General features: G+C 37.2%; 2 protein-coding genes across 4 annotated transcripts in view; one reads left to right on the forward strand and one right to left on the reverse strand.

Annotated features, from left to right (window-relative positions):
- The first annotated feature begins 3,241 nt into the window (after positions 1-3,241).
- Positions 3,242-9,167, forward strand: LOC128017153 (cysteine and histidine-rich domain-containing protein 1-like). The gene is made up of 11 exons (XM_052602385.1): positions 3,242-3,549; positions 4,215-4,264; positions 4,390-4,446; positions 4,879-5,033; positions 5,176-5,279; positions 6,045-6,097; positions 7,225-7,295; positions 7,501-7,603; positions 7,689-7,808; positions 7,929-7,991; positions 8,176-9,167. The coding sequence occupies exons 1-11, from the start codon at positions 3,408-3,410 to the stop codon at positions 8,488-8,490; spliced, it is 1,233 nt and encodes a 410-aa protein (XP_052458345.1). The 5' UTR covers positions 3,242-3,407; the 3' UTR covers positions 8,491-9,167.
- A 162-nt stretch (positions 9,168-9,329) lies between these two features.
- The window catches only part of LOC128017150 (diacylglycerol kinase delta), a 56,771-nt gene continuing 42,346 nt past the window's right edge, over positions 9,330-23,754 (reverse strand). For 2 of the 3 annotated variants that reach the window (XM_052602376.1, XM_052602377.1), the window contains 22 exons: positions 23,512-23,637; positions 23,168-23,270; positions 22,430-22,589; positions 22,061-22,169; positions 21,252-21,391; positions 21,089-21,173; positions 20,835-20,920; positions 20,622-20,721; positions 20,215-20,419; positions 19,778-19,876; positions 18,819-18,915; positions 17,946-18,053; positions 17,694-17,790; positions 17,318-17,425; positions 16,378-16,491; positions 15,825-15,959; positions 14,680-14,840; positions 14,374-14,488; positions 12,508-12,597; positions 12,260-12,376; positions 11,381-11,495; positions 9,330-11,156 (listed from right to left, as the gene is read on the reverse strand). In XM_052602376.1, the coding sequence (XP_052458336.1) occupies positions 11,104-11,156; positions 11,381-11,495; positions 12,260-12,376; positions 12,508-12,597; positions 14,374-14,488; positions 14,680-14,840; positions 15,825-15,959; positions 16,378-16,491; positions 17,318-17,425; positions 17,694-17,790; positions 17,946-18,053; positions 18,819-18,915; positions 19,778-19,876; positions 20,215-20,419; positions 20,622-20,721; positions 20,835-20,920; positions 21,089-21,173; positions 21,252-21,391; positions 22,061-22,169; positions 22,430-22,589; positions 23,168-23,270; positions 23,512-23,637 (2,523 nt within the window). In that variant the 3' untranslated portion in view covers positions 9,330-11,103. The remainder of the gene's footprint in view (positions 11,157-11,380; positions 11,496-12,259; positions 12,377-12,507; positions 12,598-14,373; positions 14,489-14,679; positions 14,841-15,824; positions 15,960-16,377; positions 16,492-17,317; positions 17,426-17,693; positions 17,791-17,945; positions 18,054-18,818; positions 18,916-19,777; positions 19,877-20,214; positions 20,420-20,621; positions 20,722-20,834; positions 20,921-21,088; positions 21,174-21,251; positions 21,392-22,060; positions 22,170-22,429; positions 22,590-23,167; positions 23,271-23,511; positions 23,638-23,754) is intronic. The other variant, XM_052602378.1, reaches the window with a different exon arrangement.

Below are 23,754 nucleotides of genomic sequence, written 5' to 3' on the forward strand. Positions count from 1 at the left end.
TTTTAAATACCTGGTCAAATTTGTGTAGTGAAGTGTTGTGTTGTTTTCGCGTCTGTCAATGTGATTGCTGTTGAATCTTGCACGAGTTTCACTGCAACGGGAACCACCTGATGTTCTTTGTAGCACTTTTTGACAGTGGACTCCGAAACAGGAAAAATTATCCAATGTTTCTGTGTGTATCTTCTGCTTTGAAGTTGTCCAGACAGTTAAACATGTATGTGAAGCTGTACGCTTATAATGGATGGAGATGGACGTACAGCAGCACCTTCCATTTTGTGGTCCTTTCCCAAACTTCACAGCAAGTCTTTGGCTGTTCAGTTCATCTAAATGATAAAATGGTTTGGTGAGAGGTCAAATTACTCTCTAGTAGACCGTTTCCCATCATGACATTAAGGTAGTTCCTGGACCATGTTTCCAGGCATTCAGTCTGATTCCATTAGTTACTAAGTAACTAAATCTGGTTAGGATAGTTCAACCATTTGCTCTACTCATCTGAAGGTCAATCACACAGTGCAATCACTATTTTTTCATTATGTAATGTTTGAACATATCTGGTTGTGCTTGTACATCAACTCTCTCAAGTGTGACAGAATGCTTGTATTGGTTGTCAGTGTAACAAAAACTGTATCAAACTCCCTCTTCATCTGCAACAGCCTTCGGTTTCGCCGTGAGCTTCATGAACCGCACAGCATCGGTAGAAGTCAACGATCTTGTGATACCAGTCTCTCTTGAACTGTCGTTTCTACGCCTGCAATGACCAGAACCAAGAGATGTGATGGATTTAACCCAATTTTTGTTTGATTGCTTTATGATTTGTACCCGTTTTCTTGCATGTTTTTGTATCTGACATGCCTGGGAAAGTTTCACAGTTCCATGTAACGTTTGCGAAGTTCTATTAAATTTGGTGCTGTTTTTAGTAAGCAGTTATTGTAGTGATGGACGGGTTCTGTGTATATCTGTTATTTTTATGATTTGTCAGTGGTTAGTTGTGCTGATCTAGTATGTTATATTCCTTCTTGCAATTTCTGCTCGAGTCAGTTTTTGTATGTTCTTTCATTCTTTCTTTCCGTCTCAGTCCCTGGATTTGTTGTCTGTATTTGTGAAGAAAATGTATGGTTGCAAGCCTCTACCCTGAACCACGAGTGAATGCCTTGTGAATAAATGGATGTAACGCTCGCTCTTGCCGGTTTCTTAATAAAGGACATTTTTAACAGATTTCATGTTGCCTACTTATTCTGAACATCTATTAATGCCGCAGCATAAATGGCTGTCCACTGCTCTGGGTGTGTGTTCACTGCTGTGTGTGTGCACTTTGGATGGGTTAAATGCAGAGCACAAATTCTGAGTATGGGTCACCATACTTGGCTGAATGTCACATCACATATGTTGACCAAGGAAGTATATGGAAATATGTACAAAGCTTGTGTACAGTCGTGGCCAAAAATATCAACCCCCTTGGTAAATATGATCAAAGGCGAAGGTGAAGGTCAATAGGTGAAAATTGATCTGCATTGTTATCCTTTTGATCTTTTATTAAGAAAATTCACAAAAATGTATCCTTTCATTAGATAATAGGAATTTAAAATGGGGGGAAATATCATTATGAAATAAAGGTTTTTCTCTAATACACATTGGCCACAATTAATGGCCCCCTTTTAATCAATACTTTTTGAAACCTCCATTTTCCAGTTTAACAGGTCTAAGTTTTCTCCTATAATGCCTGATGAGGTTAGTGAACACCTGACAAGAGATCAGAGACCATTCCTTCATCCAGAATCACTCCAGACCCTTCAGATTCCCAGCTTCTCCTCTTCAGTTCACTCCTCTCATTTTCTGTAGGGCTCAGGTCAGAGGACTGGAATGGCTATAGCAGAAGCTTGGTTTCTAGCTCAGTGGCCCATTTCTGTGTTGTTTTTGAGGTTTATGTTTGAATTATTGTACGGTTGAATGATCCAAACATGGCCCATTATAAGATTTCTAACAGAGTCAGTCACTTACTGATTTTTTTTTTTTTCTGTTGGTTTAATAGAATCCATGATGCTATGTGTCTAAACAAGATGTCCAGGACCTCCAGCAGAAATATAGGCCCAGAAAATAAAAAATACAGCAGTATATTTCATTGTACACATGGGGCACTTTTTATCTGTGTTCACCAAACCCATCTTGAGTGTTTACAGCTAAAAAGCAAATCTTTTAGTTCCATCTGACCATAGAAGCCAGTCCTATTTGAAGTTCCAGTCTTGTCGGATGACTGAATATGCTTTAGTTTGTTTTTGGATGAGCTAGGAGAATTTTTCTTGTAACCGTCCCAAACAACATGTGGTGATGGTGCTGTTTGACAATTTTTGAAAGGTTTTCTGAACCAGAGATGTTCTGAAATTCTCCAGCTGTGATCCTTGGAGAGTCTTTAGCCACTCAAACTCTCCTCCTCACCATGCACTGGGACGATATAGACACACGTCCTCTTCCAGGCAGTTTTGTAACATTTTCTGTTGGTTGGAAATTCGTAATTATTGCCCTGATGGTGGAAATGAGAATTTTTCACTGCTTTTCTTAATTTGTGAAGCTCCATTAACTTTTTCTGCACATTAGAAATATATTCTTGGTTTTTCTCATTTTGATGGATGATTAAGGGAATTCGGGCTTTGTTTTCCTTCCTCTTTATATTGAATAAATCCCTCCTCTTGTGTGCTCAAAATTGTAAATATAAATGGGAATATACTTCAGAGATATTTTACTCATAAGAATTTCCCCGCCCCCCGGTTTCAAATTCTTAATATCCAGTGAAAGGATAAATTTTGGTGAATTTGTTAAATAAAAGATCAAAGGATTAATAATAGAGATGAATTTTCACAGCCTTCTTTGATCATATTTACCAAGGGGGCTGATATTTTATGCTTTTTATGCTTTGATAATCATGCTTTGAAAAACTGTAAATGTTTATGAAACCTATACATTGAAGATATATATATATATATATATATATAAGAATGCTTTAAGCTAGAATAAAACTTTTTTTTTTTTTAAGTAGGGGCTCTGATCTTTATTTTGGTGTATTGCATATTCAAATATTCATAAAGCAAAATATACTGGAGGACATCAAATTTGAGTGAAAATCATCAAAATCGATGGCTTTTTTCAAAAATGCTGGCGGGGAAAGAGGTACTATTTTAAACTTTACATAGTACATATATATCCCCTCTCCCTGGACCCCAGGAATGTGTCACACTCTCAGACAGACCCCGACAGCTGTGAGGAGAGGAAGAGCACATGGCTCTGGCTATTTTTAGAGTTCATTCAGACCAGAACGTCTCTTTCCCTGAACGTGCTCCTTCTGGATCTCTCCTCGGCTGAAAGTTCTGGAGAAGTTCACAAGTTCCGTGCGAGTTCATAAGTACCCGAGACGAATGCAGAACAAAGGATATAAACAAAGAAAAGTGACCAGTGATAAAGTGAAAGTCAACCTCAATAACAACCAGGCCAACATGGCTCTACTGTGTTACAACAGAGGCTGCGGGGCTCGATTTGACGCTGACAAAAACTCAGATGGTAAGATTTCTACTTTATTTCTACTATTTATCAATATATAGCCTATTGTTGCAGTATAATATCATGAACGCATTTTTAATTAAACTGTATTTTTTTCATGAATGATATTACAGTCCGGATGTTACCAATTTACCAACAACATTTAAGGTGTTGATGCACGGGACAACTTTTTTGAGCAATATTGTTTGGGCACTTTCCCATTGACGATGGGCAGCAAATGTCTTTCTGGATACTTTAGATCAGTCGTGGGCCCTGAGTCTCAGCTGGTTGCCCACTGACGGCTACATCGCTCAAAAAGTTGCCCAGTGTATCATTTTCAATGTTTGACAACTGAAAGAGCAATGTTTGATCACTTTCTGTACTAGACCTGTGAAGCTGTTGTTTTAGAAACTGAATTATATAAATAGATAGTGGTGAGCCGACAGCTGATTGCAGTGTAAATGAGAACCGTTGGCCTCCGTTGGACTTAAAGGGATAGTTCAACTTAATTTGATGGTCCCCATTGACTCCCATAGTATGGAGGAAACCCCCCCCCCCACTATGCTAGTCAATGGGGACCAGCTGTATTGTCCTGATGAGTCCTGTTCATAAAATATAGTAGTGAGGATGGACTTCTGTAGACAAATGTCTTCTACTAACCCTATTTTCTCTCTCACCACCTGAAGATGCCTGTCAGTTTCACCCCGGAGTGCCAATCTTCCACGATGCCTTAAAGGTGAGCTAAAATGTGTCTCAGTCTTTTTGTTTAGACTTCACACAGAATGCCGGCTGCTCAGTTCTGCAGTATTCCTGCTTTTGATTTATTCTGAACTTGGCTGTCTTTGGGTTTTTTCTCCTCAGGGCTGGTCCTGCTGTAAAAAGAGGACGACAGATTTCTCAGAGTTCTTGTCAATCAAGGTATGCTAATGATATGCTAATTGTGACGGTGTCATCTCACGCTGCTCTTCATGCTCTGGATCTCATGATATAAACTGCGTTAAGTGTTCGAAAATATATCGGTATAATGCAGTAACTCCAAAGTCCGGAAAAAATGAATAAATACATAAAATAATTAAATTCTATAGCGTGACAGGCTTTCATCTATTTATATATATTTTGATATACCAAATGATCATATAGCAGCCAATATTAGCAGTGCTGTGTCAAGAACTACAAAAGCAGATGTGTAAACTCAAAAATAATTATAGTAGTAATAACTAATCTTTGTGACGGAGAGACATCCACACTGGCACAATCTCAAACATGCCGTTTATCTGCTCTGTGTCTGCTGATAGTTTTCTCAGTCACACGTTGTGAGGCACGTTCTGCTTTCTGTGCTCGTCCTCTCAGGGTTGCACTCGCGGGCGTCATAGTAATGAGAAACCTCAGGAGCCTCTGCAGCCGGAGGTGACGTCTGAGAAGGGAGACGTGAAGCAGAACAGTGGAAAGGAAATTATCTACCAGGGACCCAAATCTGCAGAAGCCCTGGAAAAAGAGAGACCCAGGTATATACAGTAGAGTACATATGCAGCTCACTCACACACCAACTCATTGTTCTGAATACAAAATCCCCTTTCCTTCTCTTTGTCTCTTTCAAAAAGAGAAGTACGGCTCCTTCTGACTGTTTTTCGATTCCCTCCATCCCAGCTCAGATGAGCCACAGACAAAGCTGCGGGTGAAGATCTCTCCCTCTCTGACTCAGATCATGGAGAAGATGGAGATCACTGAGAGGGAGAAGAGAGAGAAGCTAGGTGAGCAATTCTTATTATTCCTGTAGATCAGGATCAGCACAAGCACAAGCATATGGATACTAGAGCTTTGGAGTTCATCTTTTGCAGCCAGTAATTCACATTTCGGCACAAATGATGTTTATTCATCGAATGATTTATTTATTAGCCTGTATTTAATACAGTCTGCATCCGAATTATTATCGTTAACTGAAATTAAAACTAAAACCATAAAAAAGGTTACTTGAAACCGACGTTGAAGGAAATAAAAAATGTAAAAACATAAAATATCGATACAAGCGCAATAAAACACATTTTTGTTTTGTTAGCTTAACTTGAAGTACTAAAGTAACTAAATAAATGAAAAACCACTGGATAAAAACTATACTGGATAGACGGATCTAAAAAAGCTAAATAAAAATGACAAAAACTATTTACTAAAATTAAAGTGAAAACTGAAAGCATAAATTAAATAACAATAATAAAATAGGATAAACATATGGCAATACTTGACAATAAGGTTCATTAGTTACGAACTAAGAATGAACAATATTTCTTCAGCATTTATTAATCTTAATGTTAATATCAAGGCATTATTAAAACCAAAGGTTGTGCTTGTTAATATTAGTTAATGCACTGTGAATTAACATGAACTAACAATTTACATCTGTAATTTGGTTATATATACAGTATAATGTGACATGCACATTTTGAGAAATCAGCTGACTGCTTCATCTCACTGTTGTTTTGCCTTTCTCCCGTCACCTCTTCCCTCTCACTGTCCTGCAGAAAGTCAAGTCATCATAGTTGGGGTTAAGTGCAAGAACCCAGGATGCAAAACAGTAGGTGCTCATTTAATATGTAAATTACACCAAACAAATAAGCTTGCTTAAGGAAATCTACAGTTGCCATCTAGTGGCCATAATAAAGAATGACACTACAGACAGATCCCAGAGACTCGATCCTGGACCTCATCAGCCTCCTTTGGTCCTTACAACTAATTCATGAGAACAGGAGGAGTAGAAACTGATTGTAGTTTAGCTTTTGTTTTACCAGTGTAATGTTAAATGGACGCATAGCAGTAGATGAGTGAGAATGAATGACTAATAAAGCCACAGGTTCAGATCCCTGACTTGGATTTGACCTCAGTGCCTTCTGTTAAAGCTTCCATTCTCTGGGAAAGGATCATCTTTAATGGATTAGTTTGCTGAAATTACAAAGGTTCATGATGTTAATTACACCGCGGAGCTGTTCTTTAGTCCATATGAGAACGAAATCTGTATCAGCAAAGTTGTGTTGTTTGCAATTGAATTAATTACTTTTTTTTTTTTTTTAATTGGTGTACGTTTATTATTATTTGCTTTTTTTCCACTATGAATTAGCTATAAACACGTTTTCATAGATGGTTTGAAATGTCACAAGGAATATAATTTGGGGTATTTAATTAATATATTTCATTTAATGTCATGTTATTCGAGGCGGGTTCAGACAGAGTAAGCTGCAGTTTAATAAAATCCTCTTCTTGTTATTCTCATTCAAATTCTATTTCACTCCTGTGGAAACCGAAATGTAATCTTTTGTGGTGAAAGGAAAACAATTGTTCATTTCTGAATTGTGCGTGGTCCTGTTCATCATGTTAATGGCACAATGTTGGTTCTCTCTTTTGTCAGACTTTTGGTTTTTTCTTTAGCTGTGAAACAGTACGTATAGCTCTGCCACAGCCTCCTGCTCATTTATCTATCTGGATGAGTAGAAAAATAAGTGTATTTTCAGGTGTGAAGGCAGTAAACCGATGACACAGAGCTTATGCTGATTTCAGGTGCATCAGCACTTTAACTTATTTTTGCTTTTGAGAACATGCTGAGTTGCTGTGAGTGTTTCTCCCGAGCAGAAATCTCATTCTTAAGGGTGTAGTCTGTGTGTTGGCTATGAATAGCTGTTTAAACACTTTGATTATTTGTGCATTCAGATTTACCAGGGTCCAGAGACGAATGCAGAGATCTGCACATATCATCCCGGGGTCCCCGTCTTCCATGAAGGGTAAGAAACCCGCAGAATTTGAGTCTTTATTTGGAAATAAGACTCAAGCTTTATACAAGAAAGGCCTATTTTCATTAAGCTTCTCATGTGCAGTCCAATTCAACAAGAGATCATGATGTGTTCACACAAGTTCTCTCACTAAAGATATTTTTGTTAGATGAGACAGGAGATGCATGATAATTCCCATCTGGCTTTCACTGTCTAGATACAAATACTGGAACTGCTGCTGCATAAGAACCACCGACTTCAACGCCTTCCTGGATCAGAAGGGCTGCACAACAGGAAAGCACTGCTGGATCCCCAAACAGGTGACAGCTAATGCACATTTTTGTTCCGTGGATAGTTATTTGCATGGACACACGATGTATAATCGTGCTTATGTTGGGTCTGCAGGACAAGAAGAAGGTGGCTTGCAGGCATGATTGGCACCAGACGGGAAACCAGGTCGTGATCACAATCTACGCCAAGAACTCCAGTCCAGAGCAATCCTACGTGGAGGCAAACCGCACAGTGGTGAGTCCAAAACCACACGCAAAAGTCAATTCACATCAGCATCCAGTGACATTTTATAAATGTATTTGTGTCTTTGTCTTTAAATCCTGTTTTTTTGGTTTATCTCCATTTAATCTGCAGTTAACATGCCACATTCAGTTTGAGGGTGACAAAGTGTTTCATAAGGACATCCACTTATGGGGGGTAAGATTGCTGTACAGTCTGTTATGATATATCCTCCTGAAACTTATAAAGTAATGCTTTTAGTTTAGTGCATGGAAACATGTCACAGAAATAGTTTGAACAACTATATATACACACACACACACACCATATTTATTTACTCCTAAGTCAAACATTTGTGTCCACTTCTGGGTCCACCTCTTAGGTGATTGATGTGAAGAGCAGTTTTGTGAACATGGTGCCCTCTAAGGTTGAGGTGACCATGCAGAAGGCTGATGCTGTAGCCTGGGGGAAACTTGAGGACCCCAAACACAAACCTGAGCCAGAGGTCACCGACGAGATAAACACAGAACAGGAAGACGTCAAACCCGACTGGTACATCTCAGATGATGACATCAGTGAGTCTGACTTCGAAGACGAAGAGGAGAAAGAAGAGAGCGAGGAGAAAAAAGGAGAAAACCAGGCAGGTGATGGACCACCTGAGCTAGAAGAGCCTGCTGCTGTCCCCCCAGAAAAATGAACATTCATTCTGAGGTGTAATGGTTGCGTTTCTGAGGTTATGTTTTTGTTTAAAATATCACATGGGCTTTATAAAAATGTGAAGTTAGCCTTTTTTTGTCTGCTAAAATATATACCGTATTTTCCAGACTATAAGTCACACTTTTTTTCATAGTTTGGCTGGTCCTGGGACTTATAGTCAGGTGCGACTTATTTATCAAAATTTTTGACATGAACCGAGAGAGATGAACCAAGAGAAAACATTACCGTCTCCAGCCGCTCTATACTGCTCATTGCTCCTATAGTCTACACTGAGCAGCATAGAGCGCCCTCTCGCGGCTGTAGACGGTAATGTTTTGTCTTGGTTATTGCTTCTAAATAAATGCGACTTATAGTCCAGTGCTACTTATATATGTTTTTTTCCTCATCATGACGTATTTTTGGACTGATGCGCACTCAGGTGCGACTTATAGTCCGAAAAATACGGTAACTGTGTGCTTAAAAGTAAGAGAAGTCTTAAAAATCTCTTCAAACGTTTGGGGTTGGTAAAACTTTTTTTTATATTTTTGAAAGAGAGTTCTGTTTTACCTGTTCTGACTTTAAAATGTAGTTTATTCCTTTGATTGTAAAACTGAATTTTCAGCAGCCATTACTCCAGTCTTGTGATCCTTGTGTAAAAATAAAACCCTTTAATTCCCATTTTTATTGTATTAAAGTGAAATAAAATCGTACTAACCCCAGACTTTTCACCGGTGGCTGAAAATAATGTAGATTTTCAGCACTGACAACGCAATGAATGAACAGTTTTAAAATGACAAGCAAACAGCCTGAGCTCTGTTATGTGAAACCATGACAATGAAGTACAAGTCAAACAGCAATGGCCACACTTTATTTTTGAGTCAAGTTTGACAGCAACAATCCTGAAGTAGGTGTCTGCAGTCAGACGGAGTCCAAGGCCATGGAAGCTTGACTGCAACCCTTATGGCAAAAATGTTTTAAATAAAAAGGATAAATAATACATCTTAAAAGTAAACAGTAGTCTTGACAATGAAGAGGATTGGTACCAGCAAATAAAAAAAAATCAATCTCTTCTGTTTTGGTTCATTTTCTCTGTTCAAAGAAAAATTCAAAAATACATTTTCTGTTCATAAAATCATTGCCTTCCGCTTGTACCCGATTACCACAGTCATAACCGATGTGTTGGTACGCGGAGATGGTCAAAGTAATGTTTTCTATGTCAATCAAAACTGAAACAGCACACAGCAACAATTCATCACAGATGAGGAAGTTTAAAACAAAGACATGCAAAATAAGAAAAAATACAGTCCAAGTTTTAGAGGCACAATCATCACCTCGACTGTCCATCAAACTGTCATATCAAGACCATATTTGTAATGTCTTTTTCTTTTTTACAGAGCAATACTGTTAGACATTGGCTCACAACTATCAAGAAAATAATGAAATTGTCCAGTATTGTGTATATTATTTCTTTCAATGGAAACGTGTTACTGTTACGTGTCTGTTGATAAATACTGTTTGTGATCCACACATTAGGCAAGTTCAAGTTTCGCTTTCCGTCAGGGTTTCCATGTGCTGACCCCTGAAAAGGGGCCACAGTTTAGTAACATTCAGAAGTTGGATTATATACTGTCTTATATGTAACATATCCCATCATAGGTTTTCCATGAATGGGATACCAGTTTTCTTAAGACAAAAAACACTCAACCTTTTAAGTTTGCATTTTTAAACAGTTGTTTTCTATATTAAAGTGCAAGGCGAGATCAAATACGTTGAAATGTACGACATACAGCATCACTTCCTTTCATCACGTTTTCCTGCAGAAAAGAGTAAAGAAACAGCTCACTTTAAACCACTGCGCTCCATTTACTCACTTGGCACAAGAGTTACGGCACTGAAGCTTCTAGAACGACGGCTCAATTGAGACACTAGCGACACACCATCACGGCTTGGCTGACGATCCGAGAGTTAAAAGAAAAAAATAGACCTTTTGTTCTGCATAAGGGCATTAAAGGCATGCAGAAATGATGATCTTTTGATAGAGAGATACAGAGACTTGATGCTGATGAACTAGTCAGCCAGTTTGACGTATAATACAGGTCCACCATACATTCATTCATCAGGATATTCCTTTTTTTTTTGCACTTGTTTGTCTTCATTTCAAAACAACTGTTTTGAGTTCATTTGTTCCTTTCTTGTTGTTCAGGCGGCGACAGGATTGGGGCCAAAGAAATGTTTTTTGTTTTTTTCTTTGGAGAGCAAATAAAGTTTTATAGTTTGTGTCTGACAGCTTGAGTGTTAATAAAAAGAGACAAAAAGTAGCAAGATGATAAAATAAGATTAGAAAACAGAACAGATTAGGTAAGGTGATGCACGGGAGTTGCATTGCTGAAAACAGAGAGATGATGGATGATCCACTTCCTGCTCTCCGATGATGATCATTACCTGTGACAGCATCCGCAGGCAGAGAAGAAACAGAACAGAAGCACAGTAATGCAGTGCTGTGCCGCTCACAAACACTGGAGTGGGTCTGGCGTCCTCCCTCACTGGCCGTAAAGCAGTGTCCCGTGGCAGAGTGTGTCCTCATGACAGAGGTGCCACAAACCACTTCAGCTCCTCAGTTACCCACAGAATCAAAATCATACATCCCGCCTTTGATATCCCACGATCCTGAGCGGTGCAAACAAAAGTGTTCAGAATAGGGTTGTGTGCTAAAGGGACTGTACAATTAATTGTGAGCATGAGAGACTTCCTTAAAAACATTTACAAATCATAATGCTTCCAAACTTTTGACAGTTGTCCAAGGAGATGATTAGAAATAATTAGTTTACAATAACTGCATTCTTACAGTCCATAATTCAGCAAGACGGTGAGATTATGAGGCTGTCTTTTACCTGACAGAGAGCCGCTGGACCGCTGTTTATGTAACCTCTCTCTCTCCTTCTTCCCCTTGGGCATGATTTTCAGCTTCATACTGCTTTTACCTGGCATACGGGACAGGTCCTGGTTCTAAACGAACAACAGGTAGACAGGAAGAAAGCAATGTAATAAGCTGGAATCCAGCAATGCATGTGATGTATATTGTTCTTGTCACATGATCAGTTTTATGCCATAATGCAACCTAGCTAGAGATGAACTGCAAAATGATAGTTTATTCAGAACAAAAAATTATAGCATGTATGATAATGCTATTTAAAAGCATAAACACTTCCATTCAAATATCTAAAGCTGTTTTTGAAAGAACTCATCAACAGGAACAGTACAGACATATTATAAAAGATTCATGTTTCTAATAAATGAAATTCTTTTGAAAAAAAAATCTGTTTCCACAAACAAAGTAAGCAGAACAATGGGTTTAAACATTTATAAAAATTGATATTTAGAATGTTTGTTGAGCACCAAATCAGCATATTAGTATTATTTCTGAAGGATCATCTAAGACTTAAGACTGTAATATTTAATAAAAATAATTTTAATATTTCACATCACTATTCATATCACTATGGTACTGTATTTTTTGACTCAGCACAGGAGATTTCTTTCAAAGATAAAAAAATACTTTTCAGTTGTAGTGTAACCATCAACTAGTAAAAACATTTTTTAAGTTGAAATTAGACCATATTTAAATAAAAAATCTATTTGGAGAAAATTAATGTACTTTTGGAATCCTGCTGTTGTGCTCTATAGATAAAGTAATGCTAGCTAAAATGCAACTCCTAAGGGTCACACTCAATGTTAAGCGCTAGAGACATGAATTTTGGTTTAGGACAAACCTCCTCAGAGCAGTGCATGCTGGGCCAGATCCAGTGAATGTCCTCCAGCTTGTGTAACTCGGTGCTGAGACTGTCCACTGTGGAAAGAAGCTCCTCTTTTTGAGAAGACTCCAACTGCTACACACAAACACACACACACACATACAAAAAATGTCTTTATCATATTTCTGACTGCATTACTTCTGAACAACAACAGGCAACAGAAAGAGAGAGAGAGAGAGAGAGAGAGAGAGAGAGATGTCACTAACCAGCAGTTTTCCCTCTAGCAGCATCTTGGTCTCTTGCTGGAGAACTTTACTGCTGTTGACAATGTCTACAGCTGTACTGCGACTCAAACCCTGCAGAGAAAACACACACACACGGTCACAGCTCAAGTTTAGTTTGACGTTGTTCTGACAGACTCCTGCTGTTCAGTGATTAACACACAGTGTTGTTCAGCTCCTTCAGTTTTTCTTCTGCTGGCTGGTCAGTGAAGGTCCTGTGGAGAGCAGCATGAGCAGCTCAATAAGAACATGCTGAAAGTCCCAGCAGGAAGAAAGCACCTGCTATTATTCCTACTGGAGACTGAAAGGTGCATTTGTTAACCTTTAAAGCAGAGCTGATCCTCATCACATCCCTCGCTGCATTGAGTTTTGAATATATACTGTGGGGATCACACAGTTATTTAATTCAGTTTAAACATGCAAAATATGCTGAATGTTTCAGGTTTTTTTTACACAATATTTGCAACATTAACTACTTTTAATAGTTCCTTGCTTCCACATCAGGACCTACACTAATTTGTAGAGTTAATGTATCTTACAATAAGTGATGGCATCATTAAAGCAAAAGTGGGACAGACTCCTACAATCATATTCACCAGTGGTGTCTCACGTTTGGACTGAATATATTATCATACTGTTCAAGGATTTGCTTGGAGTTGGTAAGATTTTTAAAAGGTTTTAATATATATATATATATATATTAAAATATATAAAATATATATATATTTTATTTTTAAGAAGTCATTACTTCAGCCTTCAGTGATCATTCTTATATGCTGTTCAATAATCATTTCTGATTATTATTAATTTCAAAAACAGTTGCTGCATAAAAGTTTTTTGTAAACTGTGATGCGTTTTTTTTTTTTTAAGAATAGCATTCATTCAAAATTTTAATGTTTTTGAAATAATTTATTTATTTGATCAAAAATACTGAAAAATTATATTATTACAATTTCAAATAATTGTTTTAAAATGTATTATACTTTCAATGATCATTTATTTCTGTGATGCAAAAGCTGAATTTTTAGGATCATTATCACATGATCCTTTAGAAATTATTCTAATATGATGATTCATTATCAAAGTTGGAAACAGTTCTGCTGCTTAATATTTTTTCAGAACATGTGATACTTTTTTAGGATACTTTGATGAATAAAAAGTAAAAAAAAGTTTTTTGCTATGTTTTTAAAATAAAAATATTTTGTAATAACAATATACACTACTGGTCAGTATTCTTTTTTTCTTTCTTCTTTTTAAATAAAATCAATAATTTTATTCAGCAAGGGTGTGTTAAATTGATAAAAAGTGATAGTAAAGAAAATATATTATTAGAATATACATTATTAGATTTTTATTTTATTTTGAATAAATGCAGTTCTTTTTAAAATTTTATTCATCAAATATATTAGACAGCAGAACTGTTTCCAACAATCATAATAAAGCAGAATATAAGAATGATTTCTAAATGATCATGTGATCATAGACTGGATGTTACATGTGACACTGAAGGCTGGAGTAACGATACTGAAAATTCAGCTTTGCATCACAGGAATACATTTTTTTTTTTTTTTTTTTACTATATTCAAATAGAAAACTATTATTTTATGTTGTAATAATATTTCACAATATTACAGTTTTTTCTGTATTTTTGATCAAATAAATGCAGGCTTGATGAGCAGAAGAAACGTCTTTCAAAAACATTAAAAATAGTAATGTTTCCAAATATATTATTTTTATTTCCATACAAACAGAATAAAGCAGCTGGAATGGCAAAAATCCCATAACTTTGTTGATTTGATTGTTAAACGTTCTCTAAACGTAACAGTCCAACAACAGAAGTGTTGTGGTCACCTCAGGGCTGGAGGGTTTGGAGGGGAAGGCTTCACTCAGGACCGCAGCGCTGGCATTGACAGAGTGAGCCAATTCCTGCTCCACCACCTTATGAGTCTTAGCCACCTCTCGGATCCTACAAAACACCATCACAACGCATTCAGCTGCAGCATATTACATGTTTTTCCTCCACACAAGCCTTTAATAGATGATTTTACATGTAATTGTGACAGTGAAATTACTTGTCAATGAATACAAGGAAGGATTAGAAGTTACATTAATGGGTGTTGTTTCAGGTAAAACAGAAAGAGCTCACTGCCTAGTTACCTGTTGATGAGTGTGTCGGCCACTAAACCAAGCTGCTGGACCTGCGCACATTCCTCTTCACTCAGATACTCCATGGACTGCTGGGAATTCAGTCGGGGTCGGGCTGGCCGGCTGTCACCTTTCCGCTTGTCCTCCCATGATTTCAGCGTGCTCTCGAACGCCTAGTTGTCACATCAGCACACAGATAAACATCTACACTAAAGTTTGAGGTCAGAAGTGTTTGAGGACTGGGAACAAGGGGCTATAATACTTGATGGATGTTTTAAATTGTAATAATATTTCACAATTTTACTGTTTTTGTTGCCTTTTAATCAAATGCAGTAAATGCAGCCTTGGGATTCATTACAGATACAGTATCATGAATGCTACAGTACATTATGGGGTTGGGAATGCCAGTGTGATATACAGTATCCCAATCTTCAAGCAGAAGGAGCTAACTGATGTAGCCAGGAATCATAAATTGAGTGTGTTCATTAATTTTTTTTAGAGAAAAGGAGTTTGGGTTCCTTGCTACTGTCACCTTTGACTTAAAAACACTTAATATTCAGTGATCCTGCATTATTGAATTGACTGCATTTACACATTTGTATACAAACAGAACTTAAACTGATTTCAGCTGAATGATGACACAACTGTCTTCTGTAGAGCTGCTTTATTTCTTAATCAACTTTGTTTCATAACTGATGAATTTTACAACATCAACACTGTCATTGAAATGAATTGTATTAACATTGCACTGACTCGAGCTGAATAGTGTCACTATTGCAGTTGTAGAGCTGCACAAAGAACTAATTTCCGAACTGATGATTTTTACAGTTATTGAACTGAACTGACATCATTGTAGTTTTACAGAATAATTCTAATTTGTCTTGTATTTATTGTGATTTTGCCCTGTTTATTACTGTTTATAAATAGAGGTGACATGACTGTGCAGTTCGTCTGCAAAACTGAGCTGCTAAAGCTTGTTTTTCTGGTGTAATGGTTGACAAAGGAGGTCATGCTGGTTAGTTTAGTCCAGTGGGGACAGCAGCTTATTAGAATCCCACACGAGTGAAAATGATCAGGTGATGCTGGTCTGTTCAGACAGTTTAAAGACATTTTTAAAGAAGAGTAAAGAAGATGAGCGCACACACACACACACTGACCCGGTCTCTGGTGAGCATCTGCGCTCGGTTCTTGTGGACAATTTGGACGATGCCAGGAGGCTGGATCCAGGCCTCACCGTCCACCTGCACTGGCACACCTTCATCACCCAGAATAGTGATCTTCACCTGCCGACACTGAGGAGACAACACATGCCGGCTCATACGACTGTGGAAGATTATTTAAAAAATGTTTCTTTCACCTAAATGATGCATGTTAGTAAATTTTTTATTATAAATTTACCATAAACGTTCTCATACACGAAACAACATTAGATAATATTAATAATCAATATTTAAAAGTACATCTATCCTTTAAAAAAGTTTCATTTTGCCATGTTGAAAAACGTTTCTCCCCGAAAGCTCCCGAATTTACCCTACTCTCTTAACTGAGTAAATCATTGTGTTGTCACAAAATCAATCACATTTCTCAATTTCTCAAATTGCAATTGCAAGTCTTGTCATTCTAAATGAATTATAATTAGGGTGAGTTGAAATCAATTCCTTGAAAGGAAGAACGTTTTTTCAATTCTGAATTGTGTGCCTGGGTTCAGACCTGTGTGATACGGTGATGCTGTAGGTTGATGACTCGAGACATGGCCATCTGCATGCTGCCGAACACAGCCACCACCTCCAACTTCTTATCATCAAAAGATGGAGCCCCAAAATTCTAAAAAAAAAAAAAAAAAAAAAAAAAAAAATTATATTTTCCTGAACCACATTTTCAACATCTGATACTTTATTTACACAAGTCTTTAGGCTTTAGCAAGGCTTTAGATAGATCCGATAATGCAAAGTTACTCCAGTTAGGTTATCCTCTTTAATAAACTTTCCCCCCACTTTTTTGGCATCGAATACACTGTATATTTAAGAAATATTGCATGAGCAAGAGCATAAAATATATCTATTTACTAGTCTTGTGTACTGTACTGTATATGTATACTTTATCGTGTTCCTTTGACTCAATGGTCGAGCATTGCGTTAACAGCGCAAATGTTTGTGGGTTCAATTCCCAGGGAAGTCACATACTGGTAAAAAAGAAAAGAAAATGAATAGCCTGAATGCACTGTTAGTCTCTTTGGATAAACGCGTCTGCTAAATATGTAAATGTATATTAGCATATTTATTGCATCTTTTTCTGTTTTCCATCATTTATTATCCACACCTGTTTCATATTGCTTCTTGTTTATACTCTACAATGCAATTTTATCACACTGACAAATTGTACTTGAGAAATGATGATGAAAGGAAATTGAGGGATTGATGAGTGGTTAAAATGTGGTTGATGCATTCTGAAAGTCATATCTGCAAGAAGAAACTCTGGCCAGGAGACACTGTTTATTGACAGCTCGGAACATTAAACAGATGCGCTGCAGATAAATGCATGCCACAGAATCATCTGTTGAGACCATTTTCACTTTGCTGAAGTGAACAGCCCTCCATAAAGTTAAGTTATAGGCTCTGAACTGAAATTCGGTTTCATTTGATGGACTCACGTTGTCCTCTTTGGTGCCACCCCAGAAATTAATTCCTCCTGCATAGCTGGGGATGTTCAAAACAGCAAGACCCTGAAGACTCGGCAAGGACATGGGCACTCCATCACACTGCACACAAAGAGAGAAAGAGAATGGGTACATGATGTACAGATTCTCAGAACAATGTTTGAAACATGAGACCATGACCTCTAACATGGATGAACAGTATACACACATGGACACAAACACACACAGTGGCAGAGCATCATTCATACTGTGTGAAGTGAAGTAAATGGCAAAAAGAGAGCTTTCTCTGTCCAATAAAGGTCAGAAAGGAAGAAATGCATTCAGGCCACATGTCAGCATCTTTCATTCTCTGTCCGACATGTGCTCATACCTCCAGTTGGACTCTTTGTTCCAGGTTCTTGTAGGTTTTTTGCACCAGTTCTTTGGTCCCTAACACTCCGTACCACATCATGTTTTTAGTGCGACTACTGTTAAATACATAGAAGATTTCACAGTTTCAGTCAACATTATATAAACATGGGTTACTGAAAATCTAAAACTAGTAACTAGTAATTCCACTTCTGTGCAAGACATATTCATATAGATTAGGTGAACTCTATTCAGAAATTAACAAGCACTTTACCTGCACTTTTTTGGGTGCACGTCTCTTTTGTTGTTGAACTCTAGAGAGATTTTGGCATCCAGCCCAATGCCAAAATAGTTATTCATCACACACTTTTCCGTGCACTGCCTGTGGATCAAGCAGAATGAGATGAGTGTGTGTAAGCTGAGTCACTTACAGTATGAATCAGACACATTTGTGGAGTGCTAGATGAGCAGCAAAGGTGGACTGTATTCCTCATACTCACATCGTTCACAATAAACACAGTGAAAATCCATATTTATTTATAGATGAAATTGCTACAATGTCACGAAGGTGAATGGTTTTGGGATTTTTAAAAAAGTATTTTTTTTGATGATGGATATGAGGAGCACTAAATGTCTTATCTTATATTAAGCATTATATAATATTTATACATTACAAAAAAGTTTGGGGTCAGTAAGATTTTTTTATTTACATTTTTTTTAAATAAAGCAAGGACATATTAAATTGATAAAAACTTACAGTTTACATAGATTCAGCTTTGTAATTACGTAAGTAAATTATGCAAACACAGTAAACATGAGACCTACAGCCTGTAGATGGAAAGATGTGGTCAAAAACTTCATGTGCTGCATTTTTTTTTAAGTTCAAAGCACAAATCTGCCTAAGCATGCAGTTCACTAGGTTTTGAAGCAAAGCCACTGAGTATGCAGTAACCAAAGATAAAACAGCTTCGTGCCTGAGAATGTGTTGGACTAGTGTGTCGGTGAGTGCAAGAGCAAACACACTGTGGGATATTACATGGTCAGCATGGTTTTAGAGCTGCTGGAACCTCAGATGTCATTACTGCACTTCACTGGAAAAAGATAAGAGCTCTTAAATGTGTGCATGTGTATGTTTGCCCAGTCTTACACAGACTCTTCTGAGAAAAGCACAGGGCTGAAGCTCTCTGACTTCTCCAGCAAAATAGGGGCTGTAGTAGTTGGATTGAGTAGTTGACTGTTTTGACCTGTCAATGAAATGAAGGGATAGAGAGAGATGCAGCCATGAGAAAAAACATAACACCTCTACAAAAAGTTGCGAAATAATAATATGAGTATCAAACCACTCTGAAAAAGATTGCTTTTGAATTTACCTATTTTTTAGGTAAGAAGTTGAATGAACTAAATTCATCTAATTGTAAGTATTTGAAGTTTTATAACTTCAGACTATATGATTTTTTTTTTGTTGTTGTTGGTAGTTTCAATTATTTTGTGTACAATGTACCGGTACTCCAGAAAATTACTCGCGTTCATTATAATTATGATTAAATTTAGTAGCATTAAAATGAAAATGTTTGTCTTGATTCAGATTTGTCCTATACAGCATAAGACGCAACTAGTAATCAAAAAACTGATTTCTTTAAATCATGAGTTTAAATAGTACTGTGAACATTTAATTTGAGTCTACTAAAAAAAGAGTAACTACATTTCTTAAAACCGAATGAAACTGAACTAAAATCTACTTTATTAACCTGTAAACATAACTGAATAGATTAAAACCAATAGCGCATTGCTATTTTAAGGAGCTGAAAAGTAGTCCTTAAAAGATAGTCATTGCGTGTATTAGAATTAGACTACTTATTTGCAATTCAGCCTATAACTACTTATAATGATGAATGAAATTGGCTAATTAATTGAACAATAGTGCCAATACACACACATATATGGACCATTTTTCCGTCATTAAAATAGCAAAAGTGGATTTGGACATGCCCTGAGTGGACCATACGCTTTACACTTTCGTTTAGATCGTTAAAATAGGGCCCTAAGGCTCTAATTGCTATGCATCATCTACAGTATTAATATTCATGAACTGAGTTTGTTACTCACGTGGCTCCGCCTCCTTGAGGTCCTCACTGCTGCCTCTTTTGATTGATGAGGAGGATGACATTCTCTGCACCTGGGTGTGTCTGTTCTGCTCATCCACCACTGAGAGAAAACAGTCAACAACAATCGAATTAAATATCGACTGAAGTGGTCAAGTAGCTGCTGTTTCATGCTGTGTCATTCCTGCACTGTACATCTGCACACAACAGATTTTAGTTTTACCTTATTTAAATACAATAAAGATAAACATAGCAGAAACTAAAATCTGAAATGTTTTTCACTAAAGCCTTTTCATGTTTTTCTCTTTTGTTGTCAGTAGTTTTGTCTTACAGTACTCTTGCAATACTTAAATATTGTTCTCTTTATTCTATTATTCTATGTAATCAAACACTGGTCCAAAATCCAGTTACTTTCCACTCATGTGCACAGTGAAGAATGACCTTTTTCTGCCTGATCTATGATTTGTCGGAGTGCTTTCTTCAGGCTGTTGGCCCTCAGCATCAGCTGCTCTCTTGATCTGAAGGGTCTGGACTGATCAGAGTTGCTCTCGTCTGGTGAGATTGACCCAGAGGGCACCAGCTGGGCATTGGCGTCTTTACTGAGAGCCTTAACCAGAGAGTCTAGCTTCTCGTTCAACATGGCACACTGAGAGAGACACACCAAGCACAACATTTTTCATTTTTTTCTTCAATTAACTATTTATTGGATAGTCTATTTAGCTTTTCATTTAATTCATCTTTTGACAGTTAATTCATTTTTTTTTGACTGAACTCATCTATCTATTTAAAAATGTACATGGTTTTTAGGCTCATCATTTAACTTTTGAAAAAATAGCTTCCAGATTTACCTTCTTCGCCATAGCATCAGCCTCCTCTTTATTCTCTGTGGCCCGTTCATAAGCTTTGCCGACCTCAGCCACAAAATCATTAACTGTTCCACACAGAAACCTTTGATAGAAAGAAAACTTTTTTTCAAAAGAGCTTTTTTTCTTTTTTTAAAGAGGTTTCAAAAGAATTTGAACTACTATAAACATAACCCTCTTTACCGTCTTTATACTCACTTAGCAGATGATATAATGTCACTGTGTTTGTCAGAGTCCAGGATTTTGGTCAAGTGAGTGGCAACAGAATCAGCATATTGTGTAATCTGGATTTCAAAAACATCACAATTAGACACTTGGATTCAAAAGTTTGGGGTTGGTGATATTTCTAAATGTTTCTGAAATTCTCTTGCACTCACCAAGGCTGCATTTATTTAATAAATGCAGTTTTCATTTTTATAAAACAGCAATATTGTGAAATATTACAAGGTCACCTGTAGGGGACAGTCTGATGGGTCCTCCTCCTTTACGATAGAGGGAGTCTGTTTGGTGGGCACTTCATAGGTCATCACACTCCATCTGTAACAGAGAGTTCGATGAGAGCCATTCATCCACTCATTCATTCATCCACTCATTCATTCTCCCTCTTTCTCTCACCTGTCCAGCATCTTGGTTGTAGCTCTCTCTAGTTTCTCCAGTATCTCCAGCAGCTGAGCATCATCGTCACACAATCCTCCCCATCCCAGCACACGTGCCAGGTCATTTCCTGTGCCCAGCGGCAACACACCCAGCTGGCACTGTTACACACAACACAGCACAGTGAAGATGTGACCCTATGTATTGTGCTACCATTCAGAAATGTTGGGGGCTGAAAGATTTTCAAAGAAGTCTCTTATGGTCACCAAGGCTGCATTTATTTGATAAAAAATACAGCAAAAACAGTAGTATTGTGAAAATTATTAATATTTAAAATAACTTTTTTCTGTTTTAATACTGTATTTTAAAATGTATTTTTTCCCTGTAAAGGCAAAACTTTATTTTTTAGCAGTCATTACTCCAGTCACACAAATCTTCAGAAATTATTCTAATATGCTGATTTGGTGCTAAATAAACATTTCTTATTATTAGCAATGGTGAAAACAGTTATGCTGCTAATTTTGTAGAAATTACGATGTTTTTTGTAGGATTCTTTGATAAATAGAAAGCATTTACTGTATATGAAATATAAATCTTTTGTAAAATTATATCTTTACAGACACTTTCGATCAATTTAATGCATTTCTTTCAGAAAAAAAAAAAAATGAAAGAGAATGAAAAAAAAAATAACTGACCCAACATTTATGAACGGTAGCATGGATGTCTCTGGTCTATTTTTTACATTCATCAGTGCAGGTTATTCTAAAAGAATGATTGTTTTCATAATCTTTCATTAAAATATAAGAACTCTTTTTCTAGTTATTTTTGACCTGTTTGTGCAAGCTGAGTTTGTCCAGTTCAGACAGAACCCAGCCCACGCTCCCATCTCCCCCACACACCAGGGTACGAAAGGTCTCAAACTTCTGGAAGAGACGAAGCCTGAATGCACAAACAAAAAACATAAAACAACAAATATGGTTCAGAGGGCAAATTCACTTACATGTTAAAAAAATCTAATTTACATGGATTCTATTAAAAGCTGCACTAAGTCTGAAAACACAGTTACAGTTATCAAAAAAAAAAAAAAAAAAAAAAAAAAAAAAAAAAGCTACTGAGACTGAATCCTGATTTTTTTTATTGCCTTATAAAGCCTTTTAATTGATATTGCAGTGTGTGTGAAAAGTGGGCGTTGACCTCACCCCAGCTGTGGGCCGCCATTCATGAGGTCAAAGACCTGTGCAGGGTTTAATAGCTGCTTAAACCTGCGCAGGAACTTCACTCCCTGGTTGTCTCCACTCTTACTGTTCGCTAGCACCAGCAGAGGACTTGAGCAAGATGGACTGGTGGCCTTCCAGAAGCCTGCGGAGAGCAAGGGGTGACGAAGAGGGACAATAGAAGGGATTAGAGAAGGAGGAGAGAAGGAGAGGAGAGGAGAAGAACTTGGGAGGGATGTCATGTTTGGAAAAGTAAGCAGCTTCAAACACATTTTTTTTTAAAGAACATCTCTATTGTGATCGTAGCTGAAGATAATGACAATACTGACTTAAAAATGACATTTTAATATGTATCATGGCAGTATAATGATACCACAACTGTCACAGTACTTTTACTGAGTTTTGATAACATTGTCATTTTGATCAATTTAATGCATCCAAGCCAAACAAAAGTATACATTTCTAAAAATAAAATAAAAACTTTCCTCAAACTTTTGAATGCTAGTTAAATATTACATATTATATATTAAATAATAAACAACTGTAAACACATTATTTCAGAAAATCTATTTTTCTTCAGATATTTAATAGCATAATTAACTGTCATAGTATTGATTATACGTCAACTAAATAATGTCCTTTGCAAGTCCATACACAAAAACATAACAATGTACAGGTTTATGGAGACAGCGGAGCTGATGCAGTTGCCTGGGCAACCCTTACCGTCAGAGTCGATGCTGTTAAGTGCAGTGGGTGGAATGATGGAGACCTTACACTGACCCAGAGGACAAACCTTTCCCAACTGCTCCTTACAGCTGTTATGCACCTACACACAGGCAATGTATAGAGAGATGCATTACTGATTATTCACAGAAGGTCTCTTAGAAGGAACACACCTGTATAAATATGATGTCATAGTCTTTCCAGTAAACTCTAAGTGTTTATGTGTTATTTAATTGTTGTGGTTTCAGAGTGAACTGGGTGTGATGCTATATCGTGGGTGTGGGTGATGTACTGTACACAGCACTATGATTGGTTTCAAAAAAGTGGGCAGGAAGGTGACGTACGATGGCTTTGCACCAGAGGCATCTCCAGTCCTGTAGTCGACGTACGCTACCGCAGTTTCGATCACACACCACACACTTAGCACTGACCGGCAGGTTCCCCTCCAACCACTGGTGAGGCATTGACACCTTTACACACAGACACACTGAATTAGGTTCAGTACAGTATACCACTGGCTACGTTTACATGCACACTTTTGCGACTGAATTCATTACAAACGGGTTATTTGGGTGGATGTAAACATA

Source organism: Carassius gibelio, chromosome A7, assembly GCF_023724105.1.
Source record: "Carassius gibelio isolate Cgi1373 ecotype wild population from Czech Republic chromosome A7, carGib1.2-hapl.c, whole genome shotgun sequence".
NCBI lineage: Eukaryota > Metazoa > Chordata > Actinopteri > Cypriniformes > Cyprinidae > Carassius > Carassius gibelio.

What these genes read in the sequence shown, in the direction of transcription:
- LOC128017153 (XM_052602385.1), top strand. Translation starts at nt 3,408, where the DNA reads ATGCAGAACAAAGGATATAAACAAAGAAAAGTGACCAGTGATAAAGTG. An exon ending in CAGAGTTCTTGTCAATCAAG is followed by an intron (nt 4,447 to 4,878) that starts GTATGCTAATGA and finishes TCGTCCTCTCAG; the next exon opens with GGTTGCACTCGCGGGCGTCA. An exon ending in TGGAGGCAAACCGCACAGTG is followed by an intron (nt 7,809 to 7,928) that starts GTGAGTCCAAAA and finishes TTTAATCTGCAG; the next exon opens with TTAACATGCCACATTCAGTT.